Genomic DNA, 14867 nt, shown 5'->3' with positions numbered 1-14867 from the left:
AATCTGTGGGTTTTTTCCAGCCACACTATGATACTTGATGGTAGGAGGGCAAAGGGGAGAAAAAAAGATTAGAGGATATAGACACTGGTTATTAGTGCCTGTTATTGTCAATGTGTATATTCAAAACCAAAGGAGTGAAACTGCCACCACAAAATGTTCAAGCAAAGAAGTTGCATCTTCCTTTGCAAGGTCCTGAATATGTTCTACTGTTCTTCAGGAGAGAAAGGGAACAAAAGAACAAGAAAAATTAGATGACAACCTGTTTGTTTGGAGTAGTTGCCTATAAAGGATCTCACTATTGCAAGGAAATTTAGAGGATTTTCTTGTTATTAAATATAAAAAGGACTTGAAGACTAATAAGAGAGAGATAGAGACATTGCCTTTTCAGGTACCTTTCACACAAAAAAGAAACACATTAAACAACTCTATTTTCAATTTAGCATTCCTCAAAATAAAAATGGGATTTTAGAGGGCCGGCCCGGTGGCTCAGGCGGTTAGAGCTCCATGCTCCTAACTCAGAAGGCTGCCAGTTCAATCCCTCGAGTCCCGCAAGGAATGGAGGGCATCGCCCCCTCCAACTAAGATTGAACACGGCACCTTGAGCTGAGCTTCTGCTGAGCTCCCAGATGGCTCAGTTGGTTGGAGCGTGTCCTCTCAACCACAAGGTTGCCGGTTTGACTCCTGGAAGGGATGGTGGGCTGCACCCCCTACAACTAGCAATGGCAACTGGAACTGGAGCTGAGCTGCAAAAGGACAACAACTTGAAGCTGAACAGCACCCTCCACAACTAAGATTGAAAGGATAACAACTTAACTTGGAAAAAAAAAAAGTCCTGGAAGTACACACTGTTCCCCAATAAAGTCCTGTTCCCCTTCCCCAATAAAAACCTTAAACAAAAAATGTTTTTCAGAATGAATACAAGTGAAGCAAAATCTTTAAAAGTTATTCATTATTGTTAAGAAAACAAGTTATATCTGGATGTAATTTCTTTTTTAGTGCTTTTCTCCTGACACGAGAACTTTGATCTTTACATAGCTGTGCTGTTAAAATAAATAACTTTAGTAGGATGGGAGGAAAAATAGGTTACTAAAACATGTTTTAAGTGTAACACTTTAAAGAGATTGCTTTAAAAAAAGAATCAGTGTGAAACACTGAACAATAAGAATGAAGCTAATTGCTGTCAAGTAGGAAGGCACACATCAATTTCAGGAGGACAAATAAATTCCTAGTTCAAATGACTAATTAACCAAGTCCATAATAAGAACTAATGCATATGACTGAACTTCATGACACACCAGGAATTCAAGTGAGAGCTTTAGTTGATAGTGAGGATAAATTAAATTCCCAAACATTTTCAGTATTAGTATGTAGCTATACTTCTGGGGTGGATTCCCATATTGTGCATTTAATTACATTCAAGAACAACCTACTAACTAACCATTAGTTATCGACTTATATCTAGTCATTCTCTACTCTTCCACTATAAAACTAACAACCTTGGTTTTAGGTAATACTGTTTATTAACAGCTACCAATGAAATCACTAATCTGTCACTAAATGCTCTAGGTTTTAAAATTAAAGAGATTCTTATTGGCATTTAAACTATTACCAGAATCCTTCAGCTGTAATGAGGCATTAATATAGAAGGACATTCTTATTTCTGAATCAATGATGCTTAGAAGAGGTAAAAGGATTTCCTTATACACAATTCTTTTCCTTATATACAATTACTCTGACTTTGAACATTTTTTCCTGAAGAATTAGAAGAAAATAAAATTTTGCAGATGATATTAGAAATGCATTTATTGTTAAATGCCCTTTTCCCTTTATTGGAACGTAAGCTCCTTGAGAGGAAAGCCTTATCTTTGGGTCACACACACCTAAGAGACTACATGGCATAGAGCAGCTTTTTTAAATAGGCTCTGACAGAATTATTTGAGGTAATGTATTAACTTCTTTCCTATGCAGGTAGAATAGTACAAGTTTATGTACCACCAGGGGAAAACTGAGAAGATAACCACTGAAATAATTTTCTGTGTTTGACAGTATAGATGAGGAACCTTAGCTGAGAAAGGCTGGATAGAGTATGTAAAATCACCGAAAACTTGAGTTAAGAAGTGAAAACATTATCAACTAATGAATTGAAGTCTTCTTTCTTGTCTATTATTACTGCATATTTAACTACTCCAGTCTTAAACTCCTTGAAGACAAAGACCAATTCTTTCCAACTTAACTCCTCTAGGGTTTAGGATACTATGCTACCCAGTTCAACTTAACAAACATTGTGTTTTACCAGTGGATTAAAACACACACATGTATGAACACATTGTGTAAACCATATTCCTAACCTACTGACATGTAATCTCTGGCGGTTGGGCCCAGGAATATTTTTAGAAAAATCTCTATAGGTAGAAGGCGGGATATCCAGGATTGTGGACCACTGAATTGTTGGTTCCCACTGTTGGTTCCTCTAAATACAACCTGGTTGCCTCATCTCAATCCCAGTATCTTCATTAAACTTTGCCTTTCAAATGCCTACTTCTTCCCTTCTTTAAAAGTCTGCATATTCCATTTCAAAGACATGCCATCATTCTGTCCTGAAGTTGGTATAGGTTTTTAATTCAACTTCCTTCAGAATTATTTTTGCTGTTCTTTAACCATCGAGCATCTATGTTATTTCACTTAATTTTCCCTTTTGTTCTTAGAATGTAGGGTCTTGTAAATCTCTCTTGGCCTTCTGCATCCTTTCTAAAAGTTTGTAATTTCTTCTGCTCCTAATACAATATCTTGGACTTACCCATCTATCATGTTAATTATTTAGTTTCATTTACATCTTTGCTATTAATTTCCTTGTAGACAAAAATATTAAAAACTTGGAGTCCACTTTTAGTTAAATATACAAAATAATGGAAAGAAAAACAAATACTTGCATGCCAATGTCCATAGCAGCATTATTCATAATAGCCAAAAGATGGAAACAATTCAAGTGTCCAAATGAATGGATAAACAAATTGTGGTATATACATAAAATGGAATATTAGACTTAAAAAGGAATGAAGTTCTGATACATGCTACAATATCAATGAACCTTGAAAATATTATGTTAAGTAAAATAAGTCAGACACAGAAGGACAAAAATTGTATGATTTCACTTATGTGAGGTACCTATAATAGGCAAATTCAGAGGCAGAAAGTAAAATAGAGGTTACCAGGGGCTTGGAGACGAAGGAATGGGGAATTATTGTTTAATGGGTACAGAGTTTCTGTTGAGATGACAAAAAAGGTCTGGAAACAGATAGCGGTGATGGTTGTACAAAACTGTGAATATACTAATGCCACTGAATTGTACACTTAAAAATGGTATATTTTATGTTTATTTTACCATAATAATAAAAATCTACTGAAATGATTTTCTTGACTTTCCTAGAGCAGCCTTTTTCTTCATACTAATTTATCTCTATTGTTAGAGGAAAATAAATAAATTTTTAAAACACTGTCCACGCCGGTTTTTATATTCCTTAAATTTATCACTTTCATTTTAACCTTTACTTTTCCCCTTTCATTTTTAGTAAAAATAAAATAGAATTTAATATGGATACTCAGCATTTTCCACACTTCAAGCACAATGTTGTGGATACGTACACACATAGATACTTCAAATTTACACACACACACACACACACACACACACCCCACTTTAAATCTCCTTAGACTCTTAAAATTGTTTGCAAATTTCACCAAAATTCACTTCTTCTTTGATCTTGTCTTTCATTTAATTATCAGTGACTAAGACAAGCTTTTTATTCCAAGTACTTTTTAGATGCCAAGTACTTAGCAAATAATGGAAAAATGTCAATTTAAAAGTTTACCCACACACAAGAAAAAATAGCCTAAAAAGAGGGAAAGATAATACATCAAAAGAATCTCTAAAGAACTGATATTACATAAATTATGGGGCAGCTGAGAAATGATAATCTCAAAGGAAAAAAACGGAGTGACTTTAATTATAACTACAAAGAACTACAACTAAATTTATTATTTTTAGAGATGATACTTTTAAGTTTTAAATAAAATTGGTAGGAGTAATTTGTCCTGATAAAGCCCTGGAAAAATCAGGGAAATAAATTAGGGAATAAATTTAGCATATGGAGAATTATTGAAAGACCCCATACAGAAGGAACAAAAGTATATAACATATGATGTGAAAAGGCAACTGAAGCAAAGATGATAAATGATTAGGAAAAAAAATCAATTCCTAAACAAAGAGAAAATGTGGATTTGTATAAAAAAAGCAGAAAGGATGGGTAGTAGTGAGTTTAAAAGTCAGTTTAGGAGTAAACTGGACTGGACTGTTAAATAGTGAAGTATTTTTTTACTTCTAAGATATGTTTGGACACTATGTAGGCAACACTTTTCTTGGAAATAAAATCTGATCAGGGTTACAAGACAACAGAGGAACAATGCCAGTGATTTATCAGATGGAGAGAAGTATAAAGAAGGCAATATGGACCAATCAGCAAGTTGAAAGGCTGAGTACATAGATGAATGCAATATCTTAAGGTAATTAATGAGGCAACCATGTGCAGCAAATAGTTAGAGGAGACAGTAACCAAGCAAACTCAGTCAGCAGTCCAACTTAGTGGCACAAAGCAAGTAGAGAGAGGTAGCAGAAGTGCTAAACAATCTGAACCTACTTGTAATATTACAGGCATAGATTGGGCAGGGCAAGATCAGGCAGGCAGATAGCATAGCACTTGGAAGGTTCGTGGTGGAGGAGTATGGTAGAAGAGCCAAAAGACAATGCTGGGCAGTCTGAAATGCTACAACAGCAGATGGATAGGGCAGTACCAGGCCATTTGCTGATGGACAAAGCACCGGTGAGTGAAGAATGCAAATCAATCAGCAGATGAGTAAAGTGGGGCAAAAAGTAGAGAAAAAAATCAAAAGCAGTCAAAGCAGGAAGACAGAATAGCAGAAAAGCAATGACAGATTATCAGAAGCAGTTGGTTAGGGTAGTGAAAAGCTATCAGCAGGAGAACAAAACACCATTCAGGAAACAATGACACTGCAAGTGAAGCAGGCTCCTGAATTTGGTGTCTTCCATCTAGGAAACAGTCACTGATAAACTGCATATGAGAATCCACAAGAGAATAGCACACAAATGGAAATAGCAGATGGATCTGAACTCTACTGCCCAGGGATACAGAATGACCCTAGAACATAGATGCATAACGATCCACAAGAAAATTAAACAGATGAGAAAAATGGGTCCAAGCATTTTTTATGATGATAAAAAAACCAAAACACTAAAAAATATTAATCTGGAAATGATTGGCTGGGATTGAAGTCTTCGCTTACCCCTTTCTGGAGCCCACAAAATGGGAATGTTGGGAATTTCTGCAGCAGAAAAACAGAAGAGAAAAGGGATTTCTGACTCCCAGTTTGAGGAAAGCAGGTCAAATTTAGGGCTGTATGAACTGGTTCGGGGAAATAAGAACCAGCCTGAACCTTCTCCCTTCCTCAGAATCAAGCCATTTCTGAGGTTTGGGAAAGGTTTACAAAGCCCTCACCCCATCATTTCCCACAACCTCCCCTTTCACACTTACCTCCAGTGCAAACAGTTTCCAGCAAGGAGGTACTTGGGAAAATTCACTCCTATATTTACACCATGGCAAAACTTGAGGATAGCTAACTAATGGTACTTCCTGTGTAGGTCAGGATTCTGATTCAGTGGGATCCCTTCCGGTGGGAGCAGAGGGGGTAGGTTACTAGAAACTACCTACCTCTTTCAAAGTGGATGAGAAAGGAAACAGGGGCAGTAATACCAATAAATAAATAGTAATACTAATAAATACCTTGGTGATATCATCAATTTTCATGGATTTTAATTCCATTAAGATGCTGATGACTCTAAAAAATAATATCTCTAGCCTAGACTTCTCTGAACGGCAGATGCACATATCTAACTGCCAACTTAACATCTCTGCTTAGGTATCTTAGCCAGCTCAGGTTTCCATGACCAAAGGAAAACTCTTGATCTTCCTCCTCAAACCTCCTTTTCCCACAGTCTTCTTCATTTCAGTCAATGGCAACTCCATCCTTCCAACTGCCCAAGTCGAAATCCTGGGTCTTGTACTTGACTTCTCTCTTTCTCTTATTCCATCTCCTTCCTCTAACTTTAAAGTATATCAATAATGTATTTCTCACTACTTCTACCTCTAACACTAAGTCACTGTAATTTTTCACCTGGATTAACTCAATGGCCTTGCAAATGGTTTCCCTGTTAAAATATAAGTCAGCTCATGCAACACCTCTGCTCAAAATTCTCCATTCTACTAATGGTGACATACAGGTTCTATTTGATCCATGGATTATTTTCTCTCCTCCTTTAGGTGCTTGCTCAAATGTTACCCTATCACTGAAGCCTTCCTTGGTGGCCTTATTTAGAATTACAATTCTCATTCCCACCTGTATTACCTATCCATCTTCCCTGGTTTATTTTTATCCATAGTACATATCACCATCTCTAATTCTACACATTTTACTTGTTTACTTAGATTTGGGTCACCCCACTAAAATGTAAATTCCACAGAGGCAGAGACTTTTGCCTTCTTTGTTAATTGCTGTATCTCCAATATCTTGAACAGTGCCTGGCATACACACAGTAGGCATTCAGGACATATTTGAACCTTGAAGTATTAATTTCCAGTGGGGCATTTCCTTTCTCTGTCTTAAATTCTCAGAGCATTCTTCTGAGAGCTCACATACTGTATTTTGCCATGTATAATGGTGCACTTTTTTGTCCAAAATTGTGAGGGAAAAAAAAGAATACGCATTATACATGGGTAGTACTAATTACATATCTATGTAAATGCTTTTAACTTTTTAATTTATGCTTGAATTAAAAGTGTAACTCAAGAAATCAATAACAATATGCATATGCAAAATAACGCCCTGGAATATGATAATCAGTTTGGTTGAACTTACAACAAACTTGGAACGATAAAAAGTTCTTGGCCTTCTATGATGGGTAAATATGATAAATTTGTTATCGGTACATAAAATTTCTTGTACCTTGTATCTGTTCTAGTATTTTGTAATTATTTGTTACATAAAATTTCTTGTACCATGTTAAAAAATAAATGCTAAAATTCCTTTATAATACAAAAAACAAGTACCTAAATGTGAACAAATAAAAATTTGAATTAAAAAATGAAAATGAAAGGTTTTTTTCCCTGAAAGCTCGGGCCAAAAACGTGGGTGTGCATTATACACTGGAGCACATTATACATGGTAAAATATGGTACTACAAGTTTTTTATTAAAAGAGCAGATGTTGGTACACTATAGGTAGGAGAGGAAAGTACTAAAATAGTGGCTGGAAACCATAGCCAATGGGACAAATCGTGCCTGCTGCCTGGTTTTTTGCATGACCTGTAATCTAAGAGTGATCTTTACATTTTTTAATGATTGGGAAAAAAAAACAAAAGAAAAATTTATTTCATGACATGTGAAATCCAATTTTGATGTCTATAAATAAAGTTCTATTGGGGCACAACAAAGCCCATTCATTTATATCCTCTCGTGGTGGTTTTTATGCTATCGGACTGGCAGAGGTGAGTAGTAATGGTAGACACTACATAGCCTAAAATATTTCTTATCTAGACCTCTAATGAATAAGTTTGCTGACCTGTCCTAAAGTATTTTTTGTTTAGAAGGCAGAGTCATAACTAAAGTTTGAACGATAAACTGGAGCATTATTGTGAATACTGTTGCTGTTGTTGCTCAAGATACACCTATGAGGGAAGGTGCATTTATATTAGGGTTTGCTCTCAATGTTATATGAAAGCAGTCCTCTCATTTATCTAAATGTTAATTAATACTGATGGTGACATTCACTCATCTGTCTACCACACAGAGCAAGCCCATCTTAATGGACAGGGTACAATATAGGTAAGTCTTGAAAATGGCAAAAAGGGAGGAAATGAAAAAGGAAAGTAAATAGGACCCACAAATAGAACTTATATCAAAGTATCACATAATTAACCAAACCTCTAAATACCCTGTTTAATAATACCCTGTGGGAAACTGGTGTCATGTGAATCTTTTGAACCTCATCAATGAGGTTATACTAATGTAACCTCATGACAATGGGGGTCTCATATACAATGTAGTCTTGAATCATAGTAAACAAGAGACACATTATAATGAGACTCCATTATATTTATACAGTATTCAAAACTGACAGCTGTCTTCATGGTTCAAATGCCTACATTTTGTAGAAAAGCATTTTAAAAATTTGCAAAATCCTACTCAAAATCACCTCTTAAACAAACTGACTTATCTTCTTGGTACATAAAGTTTTATCCTGAGAATTATTACTAAGGATATATCATACGCTGCAATCAAAATTATGGAAAGGGATGAAGAAGGTGAGGGGAAAACACATGTAAATTACCCCATTGACATCTATCACTATAATGCTATCTTTAAGCTTCATAGAGTAGTATAATTTATTTCCTCTATTATCAATTGGTCTGTCCAGCCCCATCAACTGCTTCTTCTGCATTGTTGCCTTTGACTTTTGGTCTCTGTTTCTTTCAGTGCAACTGACAACAGTTCATTTTTAGACCCCATACTTCCAACAGGTTTATTGCTTCTTTCTTCTCTGCAACTTTTGAAAGAACTTGGCTTCTCCCTGTAAATTCTCATCTGTGTGGTCTGTCATTAATGATTATCTGAAATGGTTACTCCCTCCACTGGATGTCCGTCCTCCATTCTTTAATAGCAGCCATGTTCTTTCCAAGTTCCAATAGGAGGAAATAACACTTGTAAAATGATTAGAAAAATTCCAAACAGTTTATTTTGTTATCTGAATCCACTTTCTGACTCCCTATCAGTTTCCTTTTTTGGCAGGCAACAACATAAAGTTACAAAAATTCTGCCCTACTTATCCAGTGATATCATTCTAAAAAGTTCAGAGGATTTGACAGATAAATTTGTTGTCATCTTATTACATTTTGTGTGAAAAGCAACATTAAGTCCATTTTACAGAAGGAGATCTAACACAGAGATATGAGTACACATTCTTGCTTTCAGACAATAATAAAGAAATATCCTGAAATCTTCATTCCTATGACCATATCTCTAGATAAATATGCTTTTAGCACTTGTATTTGCAAAATATTTAATGATATTTAGTTGTCAATGTCTTAGCATATATTTTGCAAAACTAAAGTATTATGGTATGTCAACCTCTGTTTATTTTATGAGAGTAGGCTTCTACGGGTGAGCTGGAAAAGAGGTTTCAAGATTTTTATCTCTGACAGATTCAAGGTAAAAAAAAAATCAATATTTAACATGTCATTGTTTTTTGTTTTTGTTTTTTTACTTTTCCACAACCATATTAGTTTGTATTATAGGTCCTCTACTGCTTGATTTTTTTCCCCCAGGGAAAAATTCTTCCAATATTTATTCAACCATTATCTACTTATTTTCTAAGCTACAGCTCTACTTATATTGCAGGTAATAATAGCAAATATTTATGTAGCAAATAAATTATTGTTTTTAGTGTTTTATTTACATTAACTCATAACTACCCATGAGGTAAGTACTCTTACTCTCTCCGTTTTACACATAAGAAAACTGAGGTATAGGACGTTAAGTAGTTGTGTGAGGTCACACACTTCTAAGAAATGAATCTAGTATTCAAACCCAAGTGGTCTGTGTTCTTAATCATTATGTTATGCTGCCTCATAAACATTAAATGGGCAACACTACTTTTCTAGTAAGAGCTCTATTTAGACAGAATTTATCACAATAAGTATATTTGTATGTATTTGTACATTTACTGATAGGATCTCTCTTCCCCATAAGAGCCCCAGTACAGTGTAGGCACGCAATTAAGAAATATACTTAAAGGAAAATGAAGACAGCCTTTTATTTATAGGTTTTTCATATACGAAAGTTTTGTTTATGCCTTATGCTCAAAATTCCAAAATTTCGACCTTGAGGAGCAATGTGCTTTTTCCCTCTTTAATGTGGCTATGTGGAATAGGAGCCTTTCGACATAATAGTTTTAAATGCAATGTCACTTATTAACCTAATTACACGTACTTCATCTAAATGGTTTAATTTTGTACCTGTAACTTTTCCACTGGTACAATTATACTAAGGAGCTTTTCTTTTTAATGCATAGAGTGTGAATGTCTTTGGAAGTTTGTGGCTGGCGGTAAAAAATGAGTACAAAAAAAATATAAAAGTAAGTGGACCTAAGGGGAAAATGTAATATTTATCTTTAAATATTAGAAGAACTTTCATGTAAAAGAGGAATTTATCTCCTTTCGTGTATTGCAAAGGGCAGAATTAGGATGTCTGGGTAGAAATTATATGACATCAGGTTTCAGCTTGATATGTTTGGACTTTCAAACAATTAGAGCTGCACAAGCACGAACTCCCAGATGGAAGAAGCAGTGATTGAGATGTTCAGGCAAGGGCTGGGAATGATGAAAAGGGCATGCTAGGACTTTGAGCATGCTAGGTCTTTGAATTCTCCTCAAACTCGTAATTTCTCTATTCTTATATAGTTTGTAATTTTACATAAAATGCTAAGCTAACTTGAGATTCAACATTGACAAAAACAATAAAATATTCCTTGATTGTCTTGACTGTAAGGTTAATATTAACTGAAAAGGTTTCCAGGCAACAAGTCAACAAAATTGTAACTTGGTACCTCACAGCAGTTTAAATTTTATACACAAATAATGGTGTGGATAGTTACTAGGTTTGCAGATTACAACAGGACTTAAAAAAAAAATCAAACAGGACATAAAAATATTCTTCAAAAAGAATGATGCTAGTTCTCCTAAGGGAGTGCATTGATGTGCTTTAAATAAACGCCAATTCTCAAAAGGGTCTATTTTTAGACAGCCTTAATGTCATGACTTTACTGTGTGTGCTGGTTGATAGTAGACTTATGAATTCTGGCTTCTAAGGAATCTCTGAATAATGACAGTTGCTGTTTTTCATCTCAACAGATGGCACTACTATAGCTGTTCTAAGAAAGATTAAAATAACACAGGTCTAGTTTATCCATCCTTCTATGTAAAGAGAATCCTCTGCTCTAGCCAGGAAAATTTTCTTAATTTTGTCTTTCTCGGAGCTTGATATACATTTCCCCTTCTTCCTTACGCCTATCAGTAATGTTCTCTCCTAACCTGAATCCTGTTTGCTTTTTCTTTCAATAACAGCTTAAATTCTACTTGTATAAAAATTTCCCTGATGACGGCTCTCTCTGAATCTTTCCTTTAAAGAAATCTTTTGGCCTGAATTGGCTGAACACTTCCAGTACCCCATTTCTAATGTCTTGATGTCAAGTGACTATTTTAGGAGTATATATACTTTAGCATTTGTTTAACAAAGCTCAAGGTTCTTGGTAAATACTTGTTACATGGAACAAAGACTATAAATGTTGTTGTTAACAACTAGGTAGGTCATAAGTGTGCCTATACTTTGAGACACAAACTGATTTTCAATGGATAATGCAAAGTAATCATAAACCCCAATATAAAGTGAACTATTACTAAAAAGCTACCCCAAATATCACATATCCAAGCTGTTTAAAGCCATAGTCCAAGAATTTTGAACTACAGAGGAATTAGAAACCAATAAAAAAAAATAGGTTCAGGTAAAATAACTGGAAGTACTTAATGCAACTGCAGTAATAATCCACATTCCTCATATCATATAGATTATAGAAATTCTTATTGTTCTTTTGCCCCATGCCTTAACATAGTAGTGGGGAAATGTTGACTTAACACCTTTATTTTTTAAACATATCTACCAGGTATGTTAGTAGCTAATAATAGATACCAGAAAAACAGTGGTTAATAGCGGAAATATTTGGGGCTATCATGTTTAATTAGAAGTAATAGGTACTCATATTAATTAAACGTGGGAGAAAAGGTAAAGGAAAAAAACAACGAACATTTACTAAGCATCTACAAATATGCCAGGCATTATACTAGATCCTTTTACATGCATTATTGTCACTTAATAGCTTGGATAATCTTGGGCAAGTCAATTAATTGATCTGTCTCTCAGTATCTTCATCTTTAAAATAGATATAACAATATACCTGCCACATATCGTTGTTTGTAAAGCTAAATGAATTAACATGTGCTTGAAATAGCATCTGACACATAGTAAATGTTGTATATAAGTGTTAGTTATTATTTTTGGCTACTTTTATTATCTCAATTACTAGGAAAAACAAGCTTGAGAGGCATTAGCTAATTTAGCAGATGAGAAAAATGAACTTTGAAGAGGTTAATTTGCCTTAATTTCATAGTTAGTGGTAGAGTTGGGATTCAAATTCAGGTCTGTCTGACTCTATTGCTTGAGTTTCCACTCTATCATACGTATTGTATCCCAGCATGTTTCCACAAAGATAAGATATGGAAACATATTTCCCATGTCCAGGACTATTTCATAAAAATTACAGAAAGACCTCTTTAAAATGGTATAAAATATAACTTTATCTGACCATAAAGGGGTGGTGTATTTTATTCAACCTAGTTTTAAATATTTCAAGTATAAGGGTTTATTGTATTCTGTTTTGTTACCAATTTCATGTTGTTAGTTATCCTACTTATACAGAACAATTTTAAGATACTCAAAATCCTAGCTCAATATAGTTATTTTTAACTTTACTATGTATAACAGTGATTTTTAGTCAAAACAATCCTAGAACTATAAAATAAATATTCATAGAGTTCTAGAGTATCAGTATGTGGATATTTTGCCAAGGAAGTAATCAATGTTTTCTAGACAATATTGATATATACTTGAAAACAACTACCTAATTTAAATGACCTGTTAGATATCAAATTTTCTCTCAAAAATTATTGAACACGGTGTTTTCGTTATGCTTCTGCTATAATGCAGGAGAATTTTTCTGATTATTAAAATGTCAAATATTAACTTTTAGGTGAAGCTGTTAAATGTCAATTTTCACTGATTTTCACAAGAGTCACAAATTAAGGACCATTAAAATATAGTCAGCAATTTAGGTCTATTATGTCTCCTTCCTTCTACTTACACAACATTCTTGTTTTTGAAGCATTATAACGTTATAATGAAAACTGGTTAATGACTGCATAAAATGATACCTGACTTATAGTACATTCACACCTTAAATTATGAAAATATATAAATTTTAACTAATTCACTATAAACCAATTTTATAAAATAAATAACCTTCTCTGTGATTTGGTATTTTTTTTAAAAAAAAATCCTAATAATTGCAGTGGAAAATATTTGTAGAAAGGCTTAGATAGTAATCTCTTCCAAAGAAATGTAAACATTATAAGCTATAAACATAATATGCCTTCTGGAATTACTAATAATCTTTTCCTAGAAATTCATCTTTTGTACCAGATTTTGAATATTCTACCCTTTTCAGCACTGGCCATTTTGTCAGATGTCTCTCCACTTTCATAATGAACCATAAGAATGCTTTTAAATGAATATCCTTTATATCAAATTTACAGTTTCCTGAAATTTTTGCTATTCCTCCCTTTCTTTGACTATTTCATAATGACCAGTTATATCAGGACACTTTTGTTAGAAGGTACAGTTTGAAAGACCAATGCACTGTACAACTGAAGCTGAAGTAGAATAACATCGAATATCAACTATAAGAAAATAGATAGATAGATAGATAGATAGATAGATAGATAGATAGATAGATAGATAGACAGATAGACACAGGAGGTGGAGTATAGCACAAGGATAATAGTCAATGGTATTGTAACAGCTAAATAAGAAGTCAGAGGAAGGGAGTTATCACTTTGAGAGGGGTGTAAGTGTCTAACTATTATGTTGCTTTGTACACCTGAAACTAATTTAAAACAAAGAATCATAGTTTGAAAATTTTTTAAAAGTGAGATTTTACTTAATGTATAATAAATCCATTATTTGACCAAAATTTTATGTATTATTTAGAATAAATGATGTTTCATTTTTGTTATGCTATGCTGTCTATTGAGACAATGGGGCACTAAATTTCATTATGGCAGAAAAGTGGGGGTTTTTTTGCTCCTTCTAAAATTAAAAAATTTAAAAATGAAGCTCAACATCATTTCAGATTACTAAAAACCACAGGTCAATCTCAATAAAAAAGTCAATAAAAAATGTGAGTAAAGATGACTTACTGTCATCCAACAGACCAGGGTTGACAAACTTTTTCTGCAAAGGGTCAGATGGTAAATATTTTAGGCTTTGCAGGCTATAAGGTTTTGGTTGCAACTACTCAGCTCTTTCTTTGTAGCCATAGGGAATATGTGAATGAATCCAATAAAACTTCATCTATGGACACTGAAACTTGAATTTCAAATAACTTTTATGTGTCACAAAACATTATATTCTTTTTTATTTTTTTCAGCCATCTAAAAATGCAAAATGCATTCTTAGCTCACAAGCCATACAAAAAAGATAACAGGCTAGATTTGGCCTACAAGTCATAATTTTCTGACCCCTGTGATAAATTAAGAGTTGCTTGAGGATGGGGACCACGCTTTACTCATTTTTTTAACTCTAGCACCTAGTATGGCACTGGATACATATTAAGGACTAAAAATACAAAACCTGATGAATGAATGAGTGAGTGTATGAGACCTAAAATGTATATTAGGCTTTTGCATAACTCTTTAATTCATGATCAAATTAATATATTAATTTACAACTCTTTATTCTGATGTAGCCTGGTGTTCTAAAAGTGCTAAAAGTTATTTTACCTTATAAATATTAGTTTATTATTTTCTAATTTACCATATTACTAAACATTTCTTTGTCATTAGATAGATTTTT

At 33.8% G+C, this 14867-nt stretch overlaps 1 protein-coding gene across 33 annotated transcripts in view; it reads right to left on the bottom strand.

Moving 5' to 3' along the window:
- Positions 1 to 14867, bottom strand: part of GPHN (gephyrin) — a 431232-nt gene that overhangs the window by 239421 nt on the left and 176944 nt on the right. For 19 of the 33 annotated variants that reach the window (XM_074327330.2, XM_074327331.2, XM_074327333.2 and 16 more), the window contains exon 5: positions 5359 to 5397. The exons of the other annotated variants lie outside the window; for them this stretch is intronic. In XM_074327330.2, the coding sequence (XP_074183431.1) occupies positions 5359 to 5397 (39 nt within the window). The remainder of the gene's footprint in view (positions 1 to 5358; positions 5398 to 14867) is intronic. 33 annotated transcript variants of the gene reach the window in all.

The sequence above is a fragment of the Rhinolophus sinicus genome, chromosome 3 (genome assembly GCF_057876585.1).
Source record: "Rhinolophus sinicus isolate RSI-liver-muscle chromosome 3, RSI-T2T, whole genome shotgun sequence".
Lineage (NCBI taxonomy): Eukaryota > Metazoa > Chordata > Mammalia > Chiroptera > Rhinolophidae > Rhinolophus > Rhinolophus sinicus.
Note: the sequence above shows the minus strand (reverse complement) of the source record. Positions and strands in the feature narration are given on the sequence as shown.